Here is a 22,083-nt window from a genome sequence, read left to right on the forward strand (position 1 = left end):
TCCCGATTTAAGAATTCACGATGACTGCGGTGGTGGTGCTGCGGTAGCATTGTCGCCTCACAGTAAGACGCTGTCCTGTTCGATTCTCAGCTAGAGCGTCTTCTGTGTGGAGACATGCGTGAATGGGCGTACCTTCGTTGAAGGTTGTGCGTCAGGGCCGGCAACTCGGCACGTAAAAATCTACTGCCAATCATTAGCGGACTGGAGTTCCGCTGTGGTGACCCCTAACCGGGAAAAGCCGAAAGTCACAACAAGTTTAAGAATTCACGATAGTTAACTAGCAGAAGCAAGTTGTCTTGTAACAGCATTGCAATAAATATGCGCATTGTATTGACCCATGTACAGTAGCATGTGAGTATTGTTGTATCTTAGTCTGAGCTTCAATCAGTATTCATACTATAGATACAGTAGGTGGAAGAAAGTAATATTTCATTTGATCACCAGTTTGTTTTTTTGAAATAATGCATACATTTGGATGTTTGTTTTTTAGTTTCTATAGTTGGCAAATAAAAAAATATTTTATATGAGTGATCTGGTGTAAAAAAACAACCCATTGTCATTGCTAGTGTTTATAACTTTTCAGTAATTTTTAGTCATGGTATAGCATGTGATAAATTCTACCTATATGTCAGATGTTGTTAATGTACAGTGATGACATGCTTTTAAAACATACATTGTATGCTGGCAGGCATGTGCCAAGACCTATTCTTTGCTCTGCTTCGACCCATGTATTTTGATGCTGCATTCCACATTACCTATGCTGTTCTGTGTACTGTCTTTTGCTTTGCCAGTTTGATCCTGAAAACACTGGTTATATCAGTACTGAGAAATTTCGGGGTCTTCTCCAGACTTATGGCTCAGAACTCGACCCACACAAAATGGAGGTTCTTCTGGCCTTGGCAGACAATAATTCCGATGGGAAGATCTGCTATCAGGACTTTGTCAATATGGTGAGCATTGAATTTAGAAAACAAATACCAACAAACAGTGTAATCTGCATGAAAATACAAGTCATTGGAACTTTCCACCTGTTTTTTGTTGTTTGGTGTGTAACGTAATGCAACATAAATATGCCTGTGTTACCTGGCTCTGATATATGAATAAATTTGCAAACACTGATGGCTGATTGACTTGCATTCCATCCATTGATGTAACTGCCAGCACTGAAATCTCTGACAGTCAAACAAACAAGGTTATATACAGGCAGATTCCTGCATGCTTCCTGCTCTCTCCTGTATTTGCTATTCAAACTTTTTAGCCATACTGCTGTGACACAAACAGGAAAAAAGCAGCACTTTATCCTACAACCTATTTATTACCTTATGTAATCCACCATTGGAGCCCGTAGACACAAACTCCACTAGACTGACATTTAGATTTCGGCCTTTTCATCCCACCCATTGGCATCTAAGGCTTCTTCCCTGCATATGGCAGCATATTCCCTGCCAGGCATATTGCGAAATATATATGCAGTAGTCAGGTAATAGAATGTGTATTTTACCCGTGATGCTTTGCATTATTGCGGCATTTGCAACTGCTTAATTTTTACCTCTTTTGACATATATATTATGCCTGTAAAATATAATGGACTTTTCCACACTTTTATACCTGTTCTGAGTAATGTATTTGTATTTAAAACAACAAAATATAGTTGCATGTCTCTTGTTATGTATTGTTAAATTAAACCAGAGTTTGTACAGCTCTTTCCCCTAAAATAATGGGGACTAAGAGCTGGTGATAATTTATTGAGGGACTATATTAAAAAGGAAATTTTTGTAAGTTTTCCTAAATGTCATAAAGATGCTAACAATTTAGAAAAAGTCAAGCAACAGCAGACTGTAGCAAAGAAGAATAAAAGTATAGATACAGGAAATTATAAAAGTATAAGGGCAACCATTACAGTAGGTGCATATGCATATATAGACATTAGATAACTAATGCAAATCTAGGTGCTGAATAGGACAGATATTTAGGTAGATGCAAATACAGTTATCAGTATACTTGTAGGCACCACTAATTGTGTGCTGTTATAAAAAGGTGTACATATAGGTTAGCATGCCATAAACTTGCCGTAAGTAATTGGTTTTGTAGGTCTGATAAAGTCAAAACAGTGAGCAAGACAAGGGATAGATAGATAGATAGATAGATAGATAGATAGATAGATAGATAGATAGATAGATAGATAGTAGTGATCTTTGGTCATCTGACCTTGGTTGTTAATGGTGTCACATCTCCCTATGGTGTCTTAAAGGTTCATAGGTTCATAGGTAGGTACTAGGCTATTGGCCCAAGGGCCTAAGTAAACCTAGCCAACAAGGTTCCCTGGCTTACGCCACCCAAGAAAGTTATTTTCCTGTGCCCCTGTCGAGCAGAGCCACAGAAGTGATCCCGGGGGTGAATTTCCTATTTCCCATCCACTCATCAAGATTTTTCTTGAAGAGTGCTAATGAGGAACTTTGCTTGATATAGATGGGCAGCTTGTTCCAGAGTATGGGAAGTCTCTGGGACAGGAATCTATCCATCCAGCATGTCCTGTTTATTGTGGTGACAAGGTTTAGGTCCCTAGATCGTGTAGCTCGGAGGGGTTGGGATTTCTTTAGGTGTAGCATGTCCAACAGCTCTGGGTTTGACATAGCTTTGTATGTTAGGCAGAGATCACCTCGGAGTAGGCGATATGCTACGGAGTAAAGCTGGAGTTTTTTTGAGATGGTCAGTGTAGGGCATCTGTTTGAGGCCAGTAATGCTCTTTGTGAGATACTTCTGTGGCCTTTCCAGCTGCTGCAGATGTCTTGTGAGGTGCATTCCAAAAGGGGCATTGTACTCTATAGTGGGTCTAATGAGTGTCAAGTAGAGGGAAACAATGACTTCTTTTTTTTCCTGGATGAGAACCCTTTTGTGATGATGGTGTCCCACGTAGAAGGATTTCCTGACTACTGTTGTGATGTGATTATCAAAGGAGAGGCTACTGTCCACCTAGGTCCCAAGGTTATTTTAAGGATTTCATAATAATTGCATTTCATATATGCAAACTGCTGTCCGTACTTTATTATGTAACATGGCTGAAAAGAGGGCCCAAATGGTCCAGTTTGATTATCTGCACATGCCCATCCATCCATTTTTTATAACCCCACTTTACCTTTACAGGGGTTGTGTTGATGCCAGAGTCTATCCTAGGAGCCAGTGAGTACAAGATATTGAAACTCATTCCAGACTTGTAAATAAAAAAGCAGACATCTTACAGAACTTCAGTAATATTAACACTAAGTTACAAACATATGAAAACAGATTACCACAATGACATGTGTGAGAAGTCACTGGTAAGGGTGCCTGCACACATACAGTCATTGGGCTCACTGCCTAGCGTTATCACCCAGTGAATCTATACCCAACAACAACTTTAACCCCAGTACAGGGGTGGTTCACAAGTGGTGAAAGTAAGTTAAATTGAAGTAGTGCTACACTTACAAACATAAGATGATCCTCTCTCAAGGGCTGCCAATAGAATAACTCAGTGGTAAAGGAGTACTGCTGGGACAGAGGCTTGGAGCTGCATTAAAGTGAAATGTGCTGCTGCTTTCCCAAAAATCCAGTGGTAGCTGACTAATTCTGATAAAGAATTAGTAAGTGGTAATTGCATTTTGTGCTAGAAGTCCTACATAACTGCCTTGTGATAAAGAAACCATGAACGGTAAGGGCACAATCTGAGCATTAAGCATTGCAACTTTAAAGAAACAAGTAATGTTTGCTGGGGCACAGATTATTTATGGAACGGCCTTTCCTAATGGGTAGTAGTGCAAAGTGACCAACTCCTAATTGAAGGAGTGGATATTATCATTCTGTAAAACTGATAAAGGTCAGTAAGAGTAAAATCTTTTGAATGGACCATAAAGTTTTCACACTGCCATATTTAATAGCATGTACACATATTACATGGCTGTCTTAAATTCAGTTTTTTCTGTTGATGTTTTCCTCTGCAGTGATTAAGGATGTTTGTAATGGTAAAATATTAAATGTCAGGGATAGTTACTATGTAACTTTTGCAAATCACTGAAATAACAACTGCAGGTGTTGGGATTTCATAATTTCATAGTTAGATTTGCTGCATTTTGGTTTGTAAGAACCTGTAGTAATGCAGACTGCCTTATCCCAAACAGAAATTTCCTATCTGTGAAATACTTTTCCATTTTAAGTTTAGCATTTTTCACTTCAGTTGGTACCGTATTTTTCAAATGTCATTAAGGATTACAAGATTCAATGATCTGTCTTAGCTGTTTTCTGAATTTAATATTATATGTAAGTCCATCACATCTGTTGCTCGGATACTTTTCATCCTTAATCAAACCAAAATGTTTTCTCAGAATGTTATTTGTCAGAGGCTTAAAGTCAAGACATAATTTGCTCCTTACTAATGTATATATGTGTGTGTGTATATATATATATATATATATATATATATATATATATATATATATATATATATATATATATATATATATATATATATATATATATATATATATATATATATATATATATATAAATATACTATATAAACTCATTTTAACCCCCAGTGATGGTGCTGCAGTAGCGTTGTCGCCTCACAGTAAGACGCTGTCCGGTTCGATTCTCAGCTAGAGCGTCTTCTGCATGGAAACATGCGTGAATGTGCATACCTTCGTTGAAGGTTGTGCGTCAGGCCTGGCAAGCCGGTATGTAAAAATCAACTGCCACTCATTAACGGACCAGAGTTCTGCTGTGGCGACCCCTAACCGGGAAAAAGCCGAAAGACACAAACAAACTATATAAACTCATTTTAAGCCTTTGGTCATAGGCCATATTGATATTTCTTATTATTTTTTGTGAATCTCCATTGTATGAGTTATAGCATATCAAGGTCAGCCAATATTAAGGAGAAAAAAACAAAGGTTGTACTCTATTATCGGCCTAACTGTTGATTTATTCAGTGTACTTAAGCCTTCGGGAGAATTGTACAAGTTCTTAGTGCTGTTCTTACTCGTATCTTAAGCTACACTGGCTTAATGGGACAGCCTAGTAGTAATGTTACGGGAAGCAAACTGGCTGGCAGAATTTGACCTGCCACTAACAGGCATAGGTGGAGGCTACAGGTGACAGGGCCCAGCCTTACCCAGCTCACACCTACCTACTCCAAGGAAAACAACTCTTTATACAGGTGGCTGTATGGTACTATTTCCTCTTGTGAGATGGAGATCCAAGTTTTTAATTGTTGGTCAGCAGGAGAAACTCTTAAATTCTAAAGATGCCTACTTCCATTGCTTATATTACTGATCAAACAGAAACGTACTGGCATACATCAAATTATTTATACTCAAAAAGCAAGTTATTTAGTTCTGACAAAACGTCACCTGACATTAACCAAGCTAGCCTTACTCTCTGCCATCCAATTATCATTTTACATCACAGATTGTTTAGGTATCAAGTCTGGAAGGTACAGGGCAAAGAAAGGGAGTTCTGGTAACTACTGTAAATACATGTACTTTCAGAAATAGATTCCCCAGTCTAGAGGCCTGGATAGAGGTTTATGAACCCATCAACCCATGATTTTAGCCATTGTTGAATCCTTACTAAAACTTGAGTAAATAATTCCACAGACAATACTTCATAAGTACTTTGCATTCTAAAGCCAAAGACCTAGAAGCAGAATTACAGAAAGTGTTCTAATGTTAAACAGAAAGCTATGAAATAGCACAAATATTGTCTGCTCCACAAAACGGGCATTCATGAGTAAATCAGAATGGTACTGTAAAAGGAAAAAACTTCAAAGACCAATGCACGTTAGGTTCAAGCAAGGCACCCTTTATTACTTGCAGCAACGAGACAAAGCATGTAGGCACAAGATTTGTCTAGCTCTTTTGGTGATCAGTATGTTATTCTTATACAGTTCTCTTCATGTCAGACAGAAAATTTTACTATTCTATTGCTGACTTAGTTAGACACAGCTTTCTGTATGTTCTACAGAAAATGTTACTAGGCTTATTGCTGACTAGGTTAGATTATTTGCTAGCTTGCAAAACATTTTGAGAAAAACAACCTGGCCTTGGTCTTATTTTAGCCCACCTTAACTTTTCAGTTCTTCAATTGTGCAGTTCTAATACATGTGTTACATTTTGTCTAGATTCAAGGTACATTTCTAGCTTTGGTACAAGTAATGCTGACTATGGTTTATACTTTCAAGCATCTATTGTTTTCTTTATCAAAGCTTCTAGCAGCTGCATACTTTATCATGGCATAAGCAGAAATTAATATCTCTTTGTTAAGTTTCATGACATTAGCAGAAATGAAATGTCTCTTGTTATTTTCATGACATTAGCAGAAATGAAATGTCTCTTGTTAAGTTTCTAATATTTTATTTATTTATTTATTTTACATTTGTTAACCGGGCTAGTCTGGCTGGATACATGTCCATTTTCAGCAGAGGCCCGAGGAGAAAAGCTCCACTATCAGAATAAGACAATCAAGGGAGCCCGCAGGATTTTTTGCAGGGGGGTGCAAACCCAGAGCCCCACCCACATAGCTCACCCCGCCCCCTGCCAACACAGCCACGCCCAAGTCCACCCACCCCAAGCCCCGCCCACACATCCATTCCAGTGTCCCATTACTTGGCTATTGCTCCCCATTTACTGTAGACACTGTTCAAATCTGTGTGCATACTGTTTTATGCTTTAGTTCTACAATGATTACAGGCAGTTGGATTTAATTTACAACTTTTATTTCAAACATTATAGCCCAAACACTGAGACATTTACTAAACCTAAACAAAGCAATAGTCTTACAATGAAAACAGACTTGGCATTAAAGCTTCTCTACTTTTGAAACTCACATTCAATGAAACAGCATTGAAACCCACATTCAAAGAAAATGCATCTGGCCAGTGGCAGGTTATTTACCTTTGAACTGTTTTCAAGCAATAGGCTCCTTGCACACCGTTAGGGCCATGCAAAAGTTATTTGATTTACCTGATTGTATTAATTATAATATAGAATTGAATTATATCCCTTGTATTATACAGCAGCACTTGTTTGAGTGTCTCTGCTGAAGTAAAAGTAATCTGAATAATTCCACATTAAAGATATCTGAAACTAATGAAGATGTTGTTGCTAGAAAACAAGTGTATATTTCAGTGTTTCATCTACAAATTCAGTGCCTGCTGCCGTCAAAGAATAAATTGCCTATGTTAAATTAAAAAAATGGTAAGCTGGTATATTGCAATAGAAAATGGATGACAAGCTGAAAAACAGGTTCATAGTTATTAGGCATCTCATCCAAAGGAGGACATCCTGAGGACTGCAGCATACAAATGTATATGCTGTAGGAATAGAACCTCAAGCCTTTACATTAAGATGCAAGTATTCTACTTGTGGTGCTACTAACATAGCTTTAAAACTTTATACCACAACAGAGATACCATTTGCTAAACAAAACAGTTGCACATTGTAAATAGGCTTGGCATGAGCAGCAGTGAACTTAGCATGCCTTAACTCACAGTTCCTTGAAAATGCACTTGAAAATTCCACCTGTTAACTCTAACTTGGGCATTTCACTTTCTCTCTCACAAACATACCACACCCCTCAAGGCCTCAACCTTAGTGCAAGAAATCTGGACAAAGCCTAAAATAAATAGGGATAGATTATATATATGGCTCTCAGAAACTTAGAAAATTGCAAGAGTAACAGGATTTGTGTTAGTATGCATTTTTCTAAATGGCATGACATCTAAAACTCAAATGTCTCATTTAGCAACTTCAATCCTTTTAGGAGGAATATGGGGCAAAAATCTGGGCAGCTGAGGGGTATGCTACCTCCCTCTTATACACACACCAAATAATTCTGGTCAGACTTGAATTAGTTCTGGGAAGGTTGCACTGAACGGCACAGTGCTTGAGCTGAAGTGGGTGAAATCCTGGTAGCCAGTGATAACTGATCTGCAGCTCAGCAATGTGAAGCATTAAAGCATTTTTAGCAGAGCATTGTTTCATCACTACCTATTGTGTTTGAACATAAGCTGTAGTTATTTTAAACATTTGCCTTTTTTGATACAGAGTACATTTACCCACCAGAGCTATTGTGTTTTGACTTCAGTGTGGAGCTAGTTGTTGCAGGGCTTGGCTTTTAAGTAAGGTAGCAATGCTTATTTACCATATACCTTTAAGGCCACCCAACTACAAGTGTACTAACACACAGACAATGCTATAAGACACTGGTCTGCAATAAAATGTAATGAGCTTCTGAAAATACTGTAATCCTGTCCTTTTATTACAATGAATATAAAATACTTCGAAATAAGGTAAAAAAGCTCATAATCTTCGACCGACAAAATCCACACTTCAAAACAATAATAAAATCAAACCCTCAGAAATTTTAGAAAGGTATCTCTACTCTACTTAACCCCAGCAAACCAGATACCCCTACCCCAGACCCAAACGCTCCTGACCAAGACTTGGCTACCCAATTTAACTCTTTTCATTGAATCCATTTCCAAATTAACATCATCTTTCTCTAACACCACTACATTCTCCAAAACTCCCTTACCATCCCCAACCATCTCTCTACCCTACTCTGCTACTACTTCCTCATTCCCATCTACTAACTCCCATCCCTCCACTACTCCTACTACTTCATCAGCTTCATCTGCCCCTAATTCTCCCTCTTCACACTCCTTTTTCTCATTTAAACCTATACCCACTTCTACTATAAAGAAACTCCTTATGAAACTGAAGCCATGCACCAATGCTCCTGATAACATCCCTTCTTACTTTCTTAGCAAAGCTGCTGAAGCAATCGCTTACCCTATTAGCATTTTAATCAACCGCTCTATCCAAGAATGTATAGTACCCCAAGTCTGGAAAAGGGCCTTTATCATACCTCTACATAAAGGTGGCAACAACAACAATGTTACTAACTTCTGCCCCATCGGTACTCTGTCCTCATGTCTAAACTCCTAGAAAAGTGTATCCAACTACAACTCCTTCCACATCTCTTAGATAATCACCTACTAACTCCCACACATGGATTCAGACCACATCATAGCACTATGACCGCCTCCTCTTCTTCCTTGAAACTGTAAATAAAGCCCGACTCTGGCCAAATTGTTTCTACCCTACTACTCGACCTCTCTAAGGCCTTTGACACTCTCTCACAGCCTGCTACTAACTAAACTTTCTAAACTTAACATATCTCCCTCCTCCTTGAACTGGTTCTCCAGCTACTTATCTAACAGATCTCAAGCAGTCAAATGGAAAAAGGCCACCTCCTCATTTCTAAATACTCCTACTGGGGTACCCCAGGGCTCTATACTGAGTCCCCTTCTCTTCAATATATTTATAAATGATTTCCATAACTCTATCCCATTCTCAGACATCATCCACTGTTCAAATCTCTGTGTGCATACTGTTTTATGCTTTACTTCTACAATGATTACAGATATTTGGATTTCATTTACAACTTTTATTTCAAATTTTATAGCACAAACACTGATAGACATTTACTAAACCTAAACAAAGCAATAGTTTTACAATGAAAACTGACTTGGCATTAAAACGTCTCTACCTTTGAAACCCACATTAACTGAAACAGCATTGAAAGCCACATTCAAAGAAAATTCATCTGGCCAGTGGCGTGGTAAGTTTACCTTTGGGCTGTTTTCAAATCATAAGGTCCTTGCACACATTTTTAGACCCGTGCAAAAGTTCTTTGATTCACCTTCCTGACTATTAATTATACTATATAATAATTGAATTATATCCCTTGTATAATACAGCACCACTTGTTAGAGTGTGTTTTAAATTTATAGTTCTGAACATTTTACTTTAAGCAATGAAACAAATCATATGAACTAATAATGACAACCTGCCCAATTCAGAACATTTCAACCATAAAGGGCCACTCAAACGTCTGTCATACAATCCACCAATATCAATCAAGATGGAGAATCTCTGCAGAAGTAAAAGTCATCTGAATAATTCCACATTAAAGAGATCTGAAACCAATGAAGAGGTTGTTGCTAGAAAACAACTTTATATTTCAGTGTTTCATTTACAAAATCAGTGCCTGTTGCCCTTGAAGAATAAATTGCCTGTGCTACATTAAAATAAATGGTAAGCAGGTAAATTGCAATAGGGAATGCGTGGCAAGATGAAAAACAGGTTCATAGTTATTAGGTGTCTCATCCAAAGGAGAACATACTAAGGACTGCACTTGTTAGAGTGTGTTTTAAAATTTATATTTTGAACATTTTTCTAGTAAGCAGTGAAACAAAACATATGAACCAGTAATGACAAACTGCCGGTTCAGAACATCTCAACCATAAAAGGCCGCTCAAACGTCTGTCATTACAATCCACCAATATTGGTCAATATGCACAATCTCTGCAGAAGTAAGTCATCTAAATAATTCAACATTAAAAATATCTCAAACTAATGAAGAGACTGTTGCTATAAAACAACTTCTATTTCAGTATTTCATCTACAAATTCAGTGTCTGTTACCCTTGAAGAATAAATTGCCTATGTTACATTAAAAGAAATGGTAACCTGGTGTATTACAATAGGGAATGGGTGACAAGCTAAAAAAGAGGTTTAAAGTTACTAGGCATCTCATCCAAAGGAGGGCATACTAAGGATTGCAGTACCTAACTCCACCCCTTAAAATACAAATTTACATGCTGTGGAAGTTGAAGCTACAGCCCTCTGTATCAAGACGCAAGTATGCAACCTGCTGTGCTACTAATACTGCTTTAAAATTTTGTACCACAATAATGATACCATTTGCTAAACAAAACAGTTGCACATTTTAAGTAGACTTAGCATGAGCAGTTGTAAACTTTTCTTCTCTTGAAGCTCACATTTCCTTGAAAATGCACTTGAAAATAAATAAATAAATTCCACCTACAGCTTCTAATTGTGCAGTTGGTGTTAATGCTGATGTACACTGTGTATATTTTCACTTTTTAGAAATCTTTCTCATGGAGCATTTCTACTAAAACTGGTCCCTTTCTTAAGGCATTTGCCTGTCTGATTTGAAAATGTATTATTCTTGTTTCTATATCCATAATTACAGGTGGTTTGCACCCTTAAAAAAAGAAACCATGTCTCAGTGGGCATGAGCATTTGCTGAATCAATAAAACAAAAATTTTAATTATGGCACAGTCAGACATTTATAAACCAAGCCCCAATGTACTAGTGTCTTGTGACTCAAATAGACATTGTAGTAAGTGGAGTGTGGTGTTTTTTGGTTGTAACAGCCTCCACAAATCCATGCATACCATTGAGAGGACTTCTCTTAAGAAAGATTCTGGGCAGTGACCTTAACTATTTCACACAAAAAAAGTGAAGGCATTCTCTTAAGTGTCCATCCATATCTGAGAATGTATTATTTTGCACAAGTAAAGTTTTTAAAGGATGTGAGCCAAACAGTCTTTCTGCAACTTAAATTTATAACAGGAAAATGTAGCAGAAAATATTTGTTCCAAGTGCCATAGCATCCAGAACTGTTTCATTTTAATGAAAGCAATAAGTAAAAGCAAGTCGAACTAAAGTGAGAAAAATGTATATTTTTACTTGTGCAGCAGCAATATACATGGTTTGTATCAATTTTAAAAGTTGACCACTCACTCCTTTTAATCGGCCATAATCTAAAGAATGTGCTTCACTATAAATGTCACAAAATATATTTATGCGACTGGTCTGTAGTTATTGGCAGGGCTGAATCTATAAAGGAGGTACAAAGTAATTGTCACAACCTACCATTTCACCTTGAATAAACATCATTCTACACATGGGAGGGGGGACACCTGTTTCATCAAAATTAATCAAGCGCCAACACATTGAAGAAAATGCAAACACAAAACCACAGAGCACCCAGCAAAAACCCACGTGGACATTAGTGTCGCCAACCAAAACGGAACATACCTTTTTCGACTATCCCTGATTTTGGCTTTTTTTTTCTTTCTTTAAGAAAATGTGGCATTGCACTGATTACTTAAAATATACTAAGGAAAAGTTAAAGAGGGGAAAACATTTAATTATCTCAAATGCGCCACTTTAACTTTTTGGCACCAAGCTTGAAGCTTAGCTGACATAACTGACATCGATTCTTTGTATATAAAAAAAAAATATCAGGAGGAACTTCTTTCTTGTGACAGTACTTACCTTAAGTGCTGCAAACATACCAAATCGATTCGATAATCTTTCTGAGGCAAAAGCTCTTTCTGGTCACAAAACACACAACTCTCGTTCACTCTGCCACTGGCAATCTGGATAACTATTGGCTACGCTGCAACTGTCAATGGTCAGAGGCGGGAGATGCAGTTTGAGGAGGAATCGAGGCTTGCTTGTCATATGCATCATATGACTGCATCCCGCAATAGCATATCAGCATCTCCTCCGAATGAGGCAGGTTTAACGAGGAAAAAAAAAAAGTAAGTTGAAATAGAAAAATGTGTGGTTTTGCCAGTACATTTTTCGATTTCAACACACATCATCAGATAAATTAAGAAAATCCAGGGGGGTGCAAGTGCACCCCCTTGCACCTGCCTGCGGGCGCCCTTGAAGACAGTACAGTTTACGAAAACATTACTAAACTAACACTAATATAATGTAATGAGGCAAAATACAAATGAATATACAGTTTTCCTAGACTAGTCTAAGTAGATGACAAACAAAGTTCAGTTAAGGGGCTAAGGAGATAAGCTCCAGTATCTAAAATACAAAGTAAAGTTAAAAAAAAATATCATTAGTCAAGTTAAAAAATATCATTAGTCAGTAGTCATGATAACAAATTAGGTATTAGTGTTTGTGGTCAGGAATATATGAACAGCTGTGCAGATTCATGCAGTGTGAACAGAATAAATGTATTAACCCTTTTAAACCTCAAATGTACTAAGCATGCACATTATTATTATATATTTTTCTAACATTTCGCCCCTTTTAATACTTTTATTCTACTTTCAAGATAAGCATAAACAGTTTTTTCTTCCCCTAACCTCTTCCTACTCAGGATTTGCAGTTAAGAGAGTCATTCAGTTTAAACTCATGAAAGCATTTTCAGTTTTTTAGCAATTCTTCAAGTTCAGCACCTTGGTATAAGGTTTCTGAAACTGAAATGTCTATAAAGTCTTTAATCAGTCTTTTTATGCAGAGGATGCAGCACCACACACATACCACCAGTAGGATTATTCCTACACAGATGGCAATCAGAATGTTCATCAGGATACTGCCCTACCCCCCCCAAACAATTTCTGGAAAAAGTCCGTCAGTGGATTTGGTACTGGTTTGGTCATGGCTGACACCTGCTGAATTACCTCAAGATGGTTGTCTATCTCGTGTTTGTGGTCAGGAATATATGAACAGCACTCCTCCTGGATTAAAGCGCACGTACCTCCTCTCATCGCTAGGGTGAAGTCAAGAGCCATGCGATTTTGAAGCACCACTGTTCTCATAGCAGCCAGTTCATCAGTCACCAGTTCTAGGGCAGAAAAGGTTGCATTGCTCATTATTTTGAGAAGCTTGGACAATTTTCTCAGTTCCCAGATTGATTTCATTGCTCCATATGCTGGCAGTACACCTGCCCACAATATAACAGTATCACTCAAATCCATGTGTGACAGTCCATTTTTCCCTAAGCCCACAGCGTGATGGTTTTTCCAGCACGCATTGATTTGCCCCACTGGATTGACAGACTTCTTGATTTCTCGAACATTCCGAATTTTCCCTTGAGGTAAAACTGCTGTGTGTCATATGGTCGGAACCAGGTAGCCCAAAAAACAACTGCTGGAGCAATTCTCAGGTAACCATTTATATGCTTTCCTACCACATACAAAGTAACAATTTTCTACTTTAGTAGTAACTTTACTATGCCCTGGCTCTGCATGAAACATTTTTTTGTCGATTATAGACAGTTGTCTATAGAGGTCAGCATTATGTTTTACTTCACCCATTGTCCTATGCATCAGTTCAACAAGTGAATCATAGCTCGTGTTGCAATAGGATCCGATGTTATCAGGTTTAGTGTAGCATCTATAGGGAACAGTCACATTGCAATTGCTCCAACTCACCTGAACTGTATCATTCTTGTAAAAACACACAGTTCCCTTGTGTCGAACAGACAAGTGCAATGCTACTTTATCTTGTGATGTGACATCTGATGTATCATAAATTAAGTTTTCCCAGGTCTTGTTGGCTCCTAGGGGAACCTGAAGTTAACAGTAACCCCCCATATGCTGTTGGCAAAGCTGTGCAAATCCAGCAATTCGAAACATTGAAAGTCTCAGCATACACATATTTGATTGCCTGGTAAGTGTTAAAGTTTGGGTGCCACTCTACATGCCACTCTGCACGCTTGTTCAGTTCAATTTGTGTGGCTGGGGAAAGGAATGGCCACAACAAAAAGATTATTGTCACTAGTACAGTCAACAGGATGATTATGCAATACTTTTGAGGAAATGGTTGCTCTGCATTTCTGTTTTCTCCGAGTCTTCCAAGTAGGTGTATTTGGATCTTACTGGATTCCGTCATCTTTATTTCGGACACGTGCTCTTACTCTCTGTCCTAATAGGACCTTCAGCACCGATGGTTTCTTCACTGGGGTTGAGACGGATCAGTCCTATTGATCTGAGCCCCCTTTGTAGCCAGACTTTGTGCTGAGGGCCCCGATGGAGAGGTAAGATTTTTGTCCAACTCAAAGTTCTTAACCAGCTTGCAGTGCATCAGGTGTATCAACAAAGCTCGTTCTGCTATCTTGACTGCAGTGGGTGTCGAAAGAAGCACCTGGTAGGGACCTTCCCACCTTGGCGATGACCAATTCTTCCGCTTGATGTTCTTGATCCACACCCAATCTCCTGGCGTCACTGCCACTTCTGATGTCTCGGTTTGTTTTCTATCTGAAACAGAATTTGACTGCAACAGATGTTTAGAATTCAACTTTTTCATATATTCAGCTAGTGTGAAATCAGCTTCCTGGTCTGATGACATGAGAAGTTTCCACTGGGGTGTATAATAAGCCCTTCCAAATAATTTTTCAAAAGGAGTCAATCCTTTTGATGTTGGGACAGTTCTCATGCTCAACAGTGCTAGGGGTAAACAGTATAACCAATTTTTTCCTGTCTCAGCTACTAATTTTCTCAATTTGTTTTTTAGTATACCATTATGCCTTTCAACTAGCCCTGCAGATTGTGGATGGTGTGCACAATGATTTTTTTTAAAGAAATACCAAAATGCTTACTCAACTGCTATATGGTTGATTTACAAAGTGTGTACCATTGTCACTGTAGATTCTTTCCGGAATACCAAACCTAGGAATGATTTCTTTGACAAGTACTTTTGCCACCATAGCTGCATCTGGATTTTTGGTTGGAAAGGCTTCCACCCATCTAGAAAACATATCTACAATGACAAGACAATACTTCTTATTTTCACATTTGTTCAATTCTATGAAATCCATACAGATAGTGTGAAACGGATATGGTGGTGTAGGGAAACTCCCTTGCTTGGGCTTTATCGCCCCCTGTGCATGATGTTTGTTACAAATCGGACACATCAAACAAAATTTTTTAGAGTAGTTTGTAAATCCGTACGTTGTGAACACCTGGTTCACCAGCTGTACCATCCCCCCTGTTGAGACATGGCACTGCCCATGGCTCAACAAAGCTGCATATCGAAACAAATTAGAGGGTAGTATCGGTTTTCCTTCTCCAGAGATGTACAGTCCCTTTTCGAGGATTGCTCCTCGTTTTATCCATCATTGTTTTTAGCTTGCGTGGTGAGTGTCTGCATTGTTTTTAACATATCTAGATCTAAAGTTTCAGAGGGTTGTAATTCCTCATTTAAAAGAAATACTTTTGTGGCTGCTTGTTTTGCAGCTGTATCAGCTCTCGCATTACCTTTTGAAATTCTGTCTTGTTGCTTGGTGTGAGCTGTGCATTTACAAATGGCTATTTTTTGAGGTAACTGAATAGATTTTAAAAGATCTAAAATAAACTGTGCATGATTTATAGGTTTGCCAGTAGATGTTATCATTCCCCGGTTTTTCCACTGTTGCGCAAAAATATGTACAGTAGAAAAAGTGTACTGGCTATCAGTAAAAATGTTTACACATTTACCCTTTGCTAAGGTACATGCCTGTGTCAGGGCAATCAATTCTGCTGGCTGTGCAGATAAGTTGTGTGATAAAGGTTTTGCTTCTGTAATCCCAGTATCAGAGACTACTGCATATTCTACTAGGTTCTGTCCTGCAGGACCCCTTTTGCACAAGCCATCCACGTAGTATGTCACCTCGGCATTACCCAAGGGGACATCCATGAGATCTTGTCTAGGTAGTGTCTTTTGCTCAATTACCTGCAAGCAGTGGTGCAGTGTGCCGTCTGCAGGGGTTGGGAGCAGAGTAGAAGGATTTAAAGTCGTGCATCGCTCAATTGTCATATGAGGTTGGCTCAACAATATAGTCATACAGGAAAGATGCCTAGCAGGGGAAAGATATACCACCTTTTCTTGTAGTAAAATAATCGCAACTGCATGAGATACTCTCAAAGTGAGAGGGTGGAACAAGACTACTGAGGCTGAAGCCTGTACTGCCATTGCAGCTGCAACTACTGCTTGTACACAGTGGGGTAAGGACCATGCCACTGGGTTTAGTTGTGATGAATAGTAAGCAATGGAGCGTTATCCCCATGCTGTTGTGTTAACACTGATGTTATGTAACTCTGCTTACAATCTACAGTTTGGAAAAAACTTTTATGATAGTTTGGCAATCCCAGAACTAATGAGGACGCTATTAACTGCTTTAGTTTACAGAAGGCAGATTCTGCCTCTGGTGTCCATTGTAACAAATCCTGTGCTGCCATAGGCTTCTTATATATAAGGTCAGTCAGGGGTGCAGATTCCAAGGCATAGTTTGGAATCCAGCTCCGGCAAAAATTAGTTGTACCCAGGAAGGACATCATTTCCTTCTTGGTGGTGGGTTTTGGTGCTTGCAAAATTGCTATTTTTCTGTGCTTATCTAATGTTTTACCTTCCTTGGATATTACATATCCTAGGTATTTAACCTGTTTTTTCCAAAGCTGCAGTTTATTTTTATTTACCTTGTGTCCCTCAGCGGCTAAAAATCGTAGAAGTGCTATGGTATCTTCTCTACAATCCTGCTGGGTGGGGGCCGCCAGCAAGATGTCATTAACATAAATTAAAATTTGACTGCCTTTCGGTGGGGTGAATCCCACCAAGTTGCTTGCCATTTCTTGTGAGAATATCGTCGGACTTTCACAATATCCCTGTGGTAGTCGCGTATATGTATACCTTTTTCCCTGAAATGTGAATGCAAACAATACTGGCTATCAGGGTGTATCGGTATCGAAAAGAACGCATTGCTAATGTCTACCACAGAAAAATACTTTTGTTGAGGTTTCAAATCATTTAACAGGGTGTGTGGGTCTGGCACCGTGGGTGCCCTTGGTATTACCGCATTATCTACGGCTTGTAAATCTTGGACTATATGCCATTTTCCATTGGCCTTTTTAACTGGAAATAAGGGTGTGCTACATGGTGAATCGGGAAATTCTACTAGTATCCCTCCTTTAAGTAAGGCTGCTATAATAGGCTTTATCCCTGCCTCTGCATCTTTTTTTTAAGGGATACTGTCTTTTTTGTGGTCTGAATGCTGACTTTGGCGTGATAGTAACTGGTCCCGCTGTACGAATGAGTCCTACATCTGATTTCCCTGTTGACCAGAGAGTCTCTGGTATATTTCGTAAGGCATTTTTTACCTCCTTTAATAGGAGTGTCAATCAGCTGTCCTCACTAGACTGCAAGTGCACAGCTGGGTTGGTCTGAGTTATTCAATTTAACTTTTGTACTTGTATTCCGTGTTCTGATAGTTCTAATTCTGTCTGTTTTTCCCATCTCGTGACTTTTTCTCCTAGGTCTGCCCATTCTATATTTCTGTTTTTGGTTAAGCTAACATGTGGTAATCGATTAGATTTATAAAGTGCAAAGAACTCCTGGGGCAATGAACAGCTGGCTACGCTGTTCCCTTCAATGTCCCAGTACAGGTTACGCAATACCAATCTGTTTGCATGATTCTTAAATAATTTTTGCTCATATTCTTTATTAGGTCCTGGTGTGTTACAATAATACAGAGTGCAGTGCAACAGGTGTTGTTTATCAATGTCAAGGGAGGGGAACTTGCTGATGGCTACGTTCATTAACTCTTTGGTCACAGTCCCTGGACCAGTCGTAACTAAGTCCTGGCTGTACCAATAAAACATTTCACCCTCCGATTGCACTACAAAGGTATTAGTTTGTCGCTGTGCTTCCATACCCTGCATGGTTGGGACTACTGCTATACCAGATAGCTGCATGAGGTCTCTACCCAAGAGGTTTACTGGGCATTTTTCAGAAACAACAATTTTGCTTTCCTGTGTCAATCCTGAAACTGGATCAGTTATTGCAATGTTACGGGAGAGAGGCTCCCGATACAGCTGTCCATTAGCTGCTTTGACCAGTATGTAATTAGGTGACTCCGTGTTTTCTGGCAGTTTGGAGGGATGTATCAGGGTTTGTGATGCCCCTGGGTCACACAAGAATTTGACTTCCCTCCCTTCTACCAAGAGCGTAACTTCTGGTTTCGTGTCTGCTAAATAGAGCTCCAAGCTCAATAAAGCTAGGTCTAGTATTTCATTTTCTTCATTGTCACTAACTTCCTGCACTTCCTTTACTCCCTCTATCACATTCTCATTTGTCCTTTCTTCGCTAGCCCCTTATAGTGATTCCTGACTACCATACTACCATATAGTCAGTCCTCACCCTCCTTGTCTTCCGTTGTTGCCTTCTTGTTTTTCTTGCAATCCCTTGCCAAATGTCCCTTTTTACCGCATTTAAAACATTCTCCCCTTTTCTTTCGTCCTTCAAAGTCCTCTGATCGCTGATCAGATTGTTTGTTTCCCTGTGTGTTTTTCTTGCCCTTCTTCCCGGACTGTACTACATAAACTTCTGCTCCATCTTCTACAGAAAATACTTGGGCTTTCTTTTTCCTTTTGCTATTAAAATGCCTTTCGGCATGCCTAGCATATTCAAGTAATGATTGTAACCTGCTTGTTCGATGGTCTACCATGTGTTTCGTAATAAAACTGCTTATAGGTGCACTACTGCCCTTTAAGAATGCATTTTTTAACTGCTGTTTATATATGGGGAATCTTGTATTTGATCTTCAGGAACCTGCATTCCACAGTGGTTATTAAAACATTTTAACAATCTGGCATAGTACCGGTCAACTGTTTTACCTTCTTGTTGGCTACATTGAGTAATGCAAGTCCAGTCTGCCCTAGGTTTCCATTTTTTAGAGATGCGGTCTGTCAGACCTTTTACCCTGGTGTCTAATTCTGCGCTGCTATGTGGGAGGGGTCTTTGTGCAGCGTCACAGGGATTCCAGTTTTCACTAATCATGTACAAATCTGGCCCTACAATCTGTCTAACTACTTTTTTTTATCTCTTTTCTGTTTAAGTTATAACTTAACCTTATTTTTTGTAAATTTTTTGAGAATTTTCTAAAATTAACCTTTGGATGAGGAATTCCCTCAGTGGCTTTCCGGATATCTTCCGGAGTCCAAGGTCTATACACTAAAATAGTTGGGTCCTGATTGTCTTGACCTGCCTGAGGATTGGGTACTTCTATATGTGGGCATATTTCTTCTTCCTCACCTATAGATCTTGAATTCTTAACCATTTGCCATAACTCAATGCCTTCTTCTGAATTACCTGCCTTTGTTCGGGACCTGGTCCCGATGGGATCGCTAATTTTAGTCAGTTTTAGTTTCATAATATCTCTGTCTTCAGTGACTACAGGATATTGTGGGGGTGGACTAACCTGTTCACTTGCTTCATGTTCTGGTAAGGGAGGCGGAGGTGCTGATGCTATTACTAAGTTATTGTCCTCCTTATCTAAAAAAATTGCTTTTGAATTTTTGTTCTTTTGTTCCCTATGGTTTACTTCCTCAAGCCACCTGTGTGCCTGAGGAATTCCTAATCGACGTTGCTTTTTTACCCGACCTTTGGAATCGGTTTTGAGCTGTTTGATAAGTTTGATAAGCGAGGATTTTTCTAATTTTCTGTCGAATTCATATTTATTAATCCATTTTGAATAATATGTAATATTGTTGGCGCGCTGCGACTGCATATATTTTGTGTCTTCTGTTAAAGGCAGATTTTGGGGTCTTTTTGTGCAATTATTACCCATTTTGTTCTACCCTTTGATCGTTACGTAACTTCTCTTAATTTTTAACGTGGTACCACAGATTTTGTTATAGTCTCTTCAGAATGACTGCCTACTTATTCTGTTTCTCCTGATCTATGACAAGACAGTAATCTTTTTTGTCCCTGATTTGTAAGAAAAATACAGTCTGACAAAAACAATCCACATCTAGTCCCTGATCTGGAACAGAAAACAGAAAAAAGTAGATTCACCTTACCTGAGCCCACGTGATTGATCACCAATTCGCGGAGACCCGTCCTTCAGTCACAGATCAGAAAGTGGCTGGCCTCTTTTGAACGACAGTTCAGTCGGAGGACTTTCCATATAAGAAGAAACGATTTGGTTTCTTCCCCGTACGGTTTCAACCACCTGGCCGTCTGATCCGAGGTGAAGAGAGGGATCCGGCTCAAAGGACCAATCTGTAAAATGAAAAAACTTCAAAGACCAATGCATGTTAGGTTCAAGCAAGGCACCCTTTATTACTTGCAGCAAGGAGACAAAGCATGTAGGCACAAGATTTGTCTAGCTCTTTGGTGATCAGTATGTTATTCTTATACAGTTCTCTTCATGTCAGACAGAAAATGTTACTATTCTATTGCTGACGTAGTTAGACACAGCTTTCTGTATGTTCTACAGAAAATGTTACTAGGCTTATTGCTGACTAGGTTAGATTATTTGCTAGCTTGCAAAACATTTCAAGAAAAACAACCTGGCCTTGGGCTTATTTTAGCCCACCTTAACTTTTCAATTCTTCAATTGTGCAGTTCTAATACATGTGTTACATTTTGTCTAGATTCAAGGTACATTTCTAGCGTTGGTACAAGTAATGCTGACTATGGTTTATACTTTCAAGCATCTATTGTTTTCTTTATCAAAGCTTCTAGCAGCTGCATACTTTCTCATGGCATAAGCAGAATGAATATCTATCTGTTAAGTTTCATGACATTAGCAGAAATGAAATGTCTCTTGTTATTTTCATGACATTATCAGACATGAAATGTCTCTTGTTAAGTTTCTAATAGCTGTGCAGATTCATGCAGTGTGAACAGAATAAATGTATTAACCCTTTTAAACCTCGAATGTACTAAGCATGCATATTACTATTATATATTTTTCTAACAGGTACATTAATACTTTCTAGGTATTAAATTCAAAGCAGTTACCCTATATATCAAATGTCTTCCACATCCTTACTCTCATCAAATTAGGTTATTTTATACACCTCCTAGGCATAATTATTTCAGACTCAGAACATCTCAACATCTTAGTAAAAGAATTCTGGGCATAACCAAAAATAAAGGGACAAAATCAGAGATAAACTTTGATGTAGCTTTTATAAACTTAGAAAGCTGATAGAATAACATATTTTTATTACCATGCATTTTCTGTAGGATATGAAGTATAAAATTCAAATGTCTGCCATTATTCAGTGACCTCAAACTTCAGTGATTTGGTAGAAAACCACAAATTGTTTGAGGAGCAAACCAAAATATGAGGCAAAAACATAGACTGTTGAGGGGTATGCTCACACTTGGTAATCCTAACATCCAGTGAGGACCGAGTAAAAAAAGTACATGGCAGTGAATTCCCTCCTTAATACTGCCTTCACTCAGCTAGTCAGTGAACCACAACACAAGATAGCACAGCCATTACATTCCTTGCCCTGTGGCTTAAGTCACCAAACCCAACTTACAGGAAGCTCACCTCCCTGGACTGGCTATGATTGTTGCCCAGGCTAATGGTGCAGTCTGGAAGTGTACCTGCTGGTGTTCAGTAACCATTGCATTGTATCAATAACTTCTGCAGAAATAA

At 38.7% G+C, this 22,083-nt stretch overlaps 1 protein-coding gene across 1 annotated transcript in view; it reads left to right on the forward strand.

Moving 5' to 3' along the window:
• Positions 1-22,083, forward strand: part of RHBDL3 (rhomboid like 3) — a 951,138-nt gene that overhangs the window by 428,124 nt on the left and 500,931 nt on the right. Inside the window, exon 8 of the mRNA XM_044068052.1 lies at positions 792-950. Within this exon, the coding sequence (XP_043923987.1) occupies positions 792-950 (159 nt within the window). The remainder of the gene's footprint in view (positions 1-791; positions 951-22,083) is intronic.

This window comes from Protopterus annectens, chromosome 4.part0 (assembly GCF_019279795.1).
Source record: "Protopterus annectens isolate FY-2018-M chromosome 4.part0, PAN1.0, whole genome shotgun sequence".
NCBI lineage: Eukaryota > Metazoa > Chordata > Ceratodontiformes > Protopteridae > Protopterus > Protopterus annectens.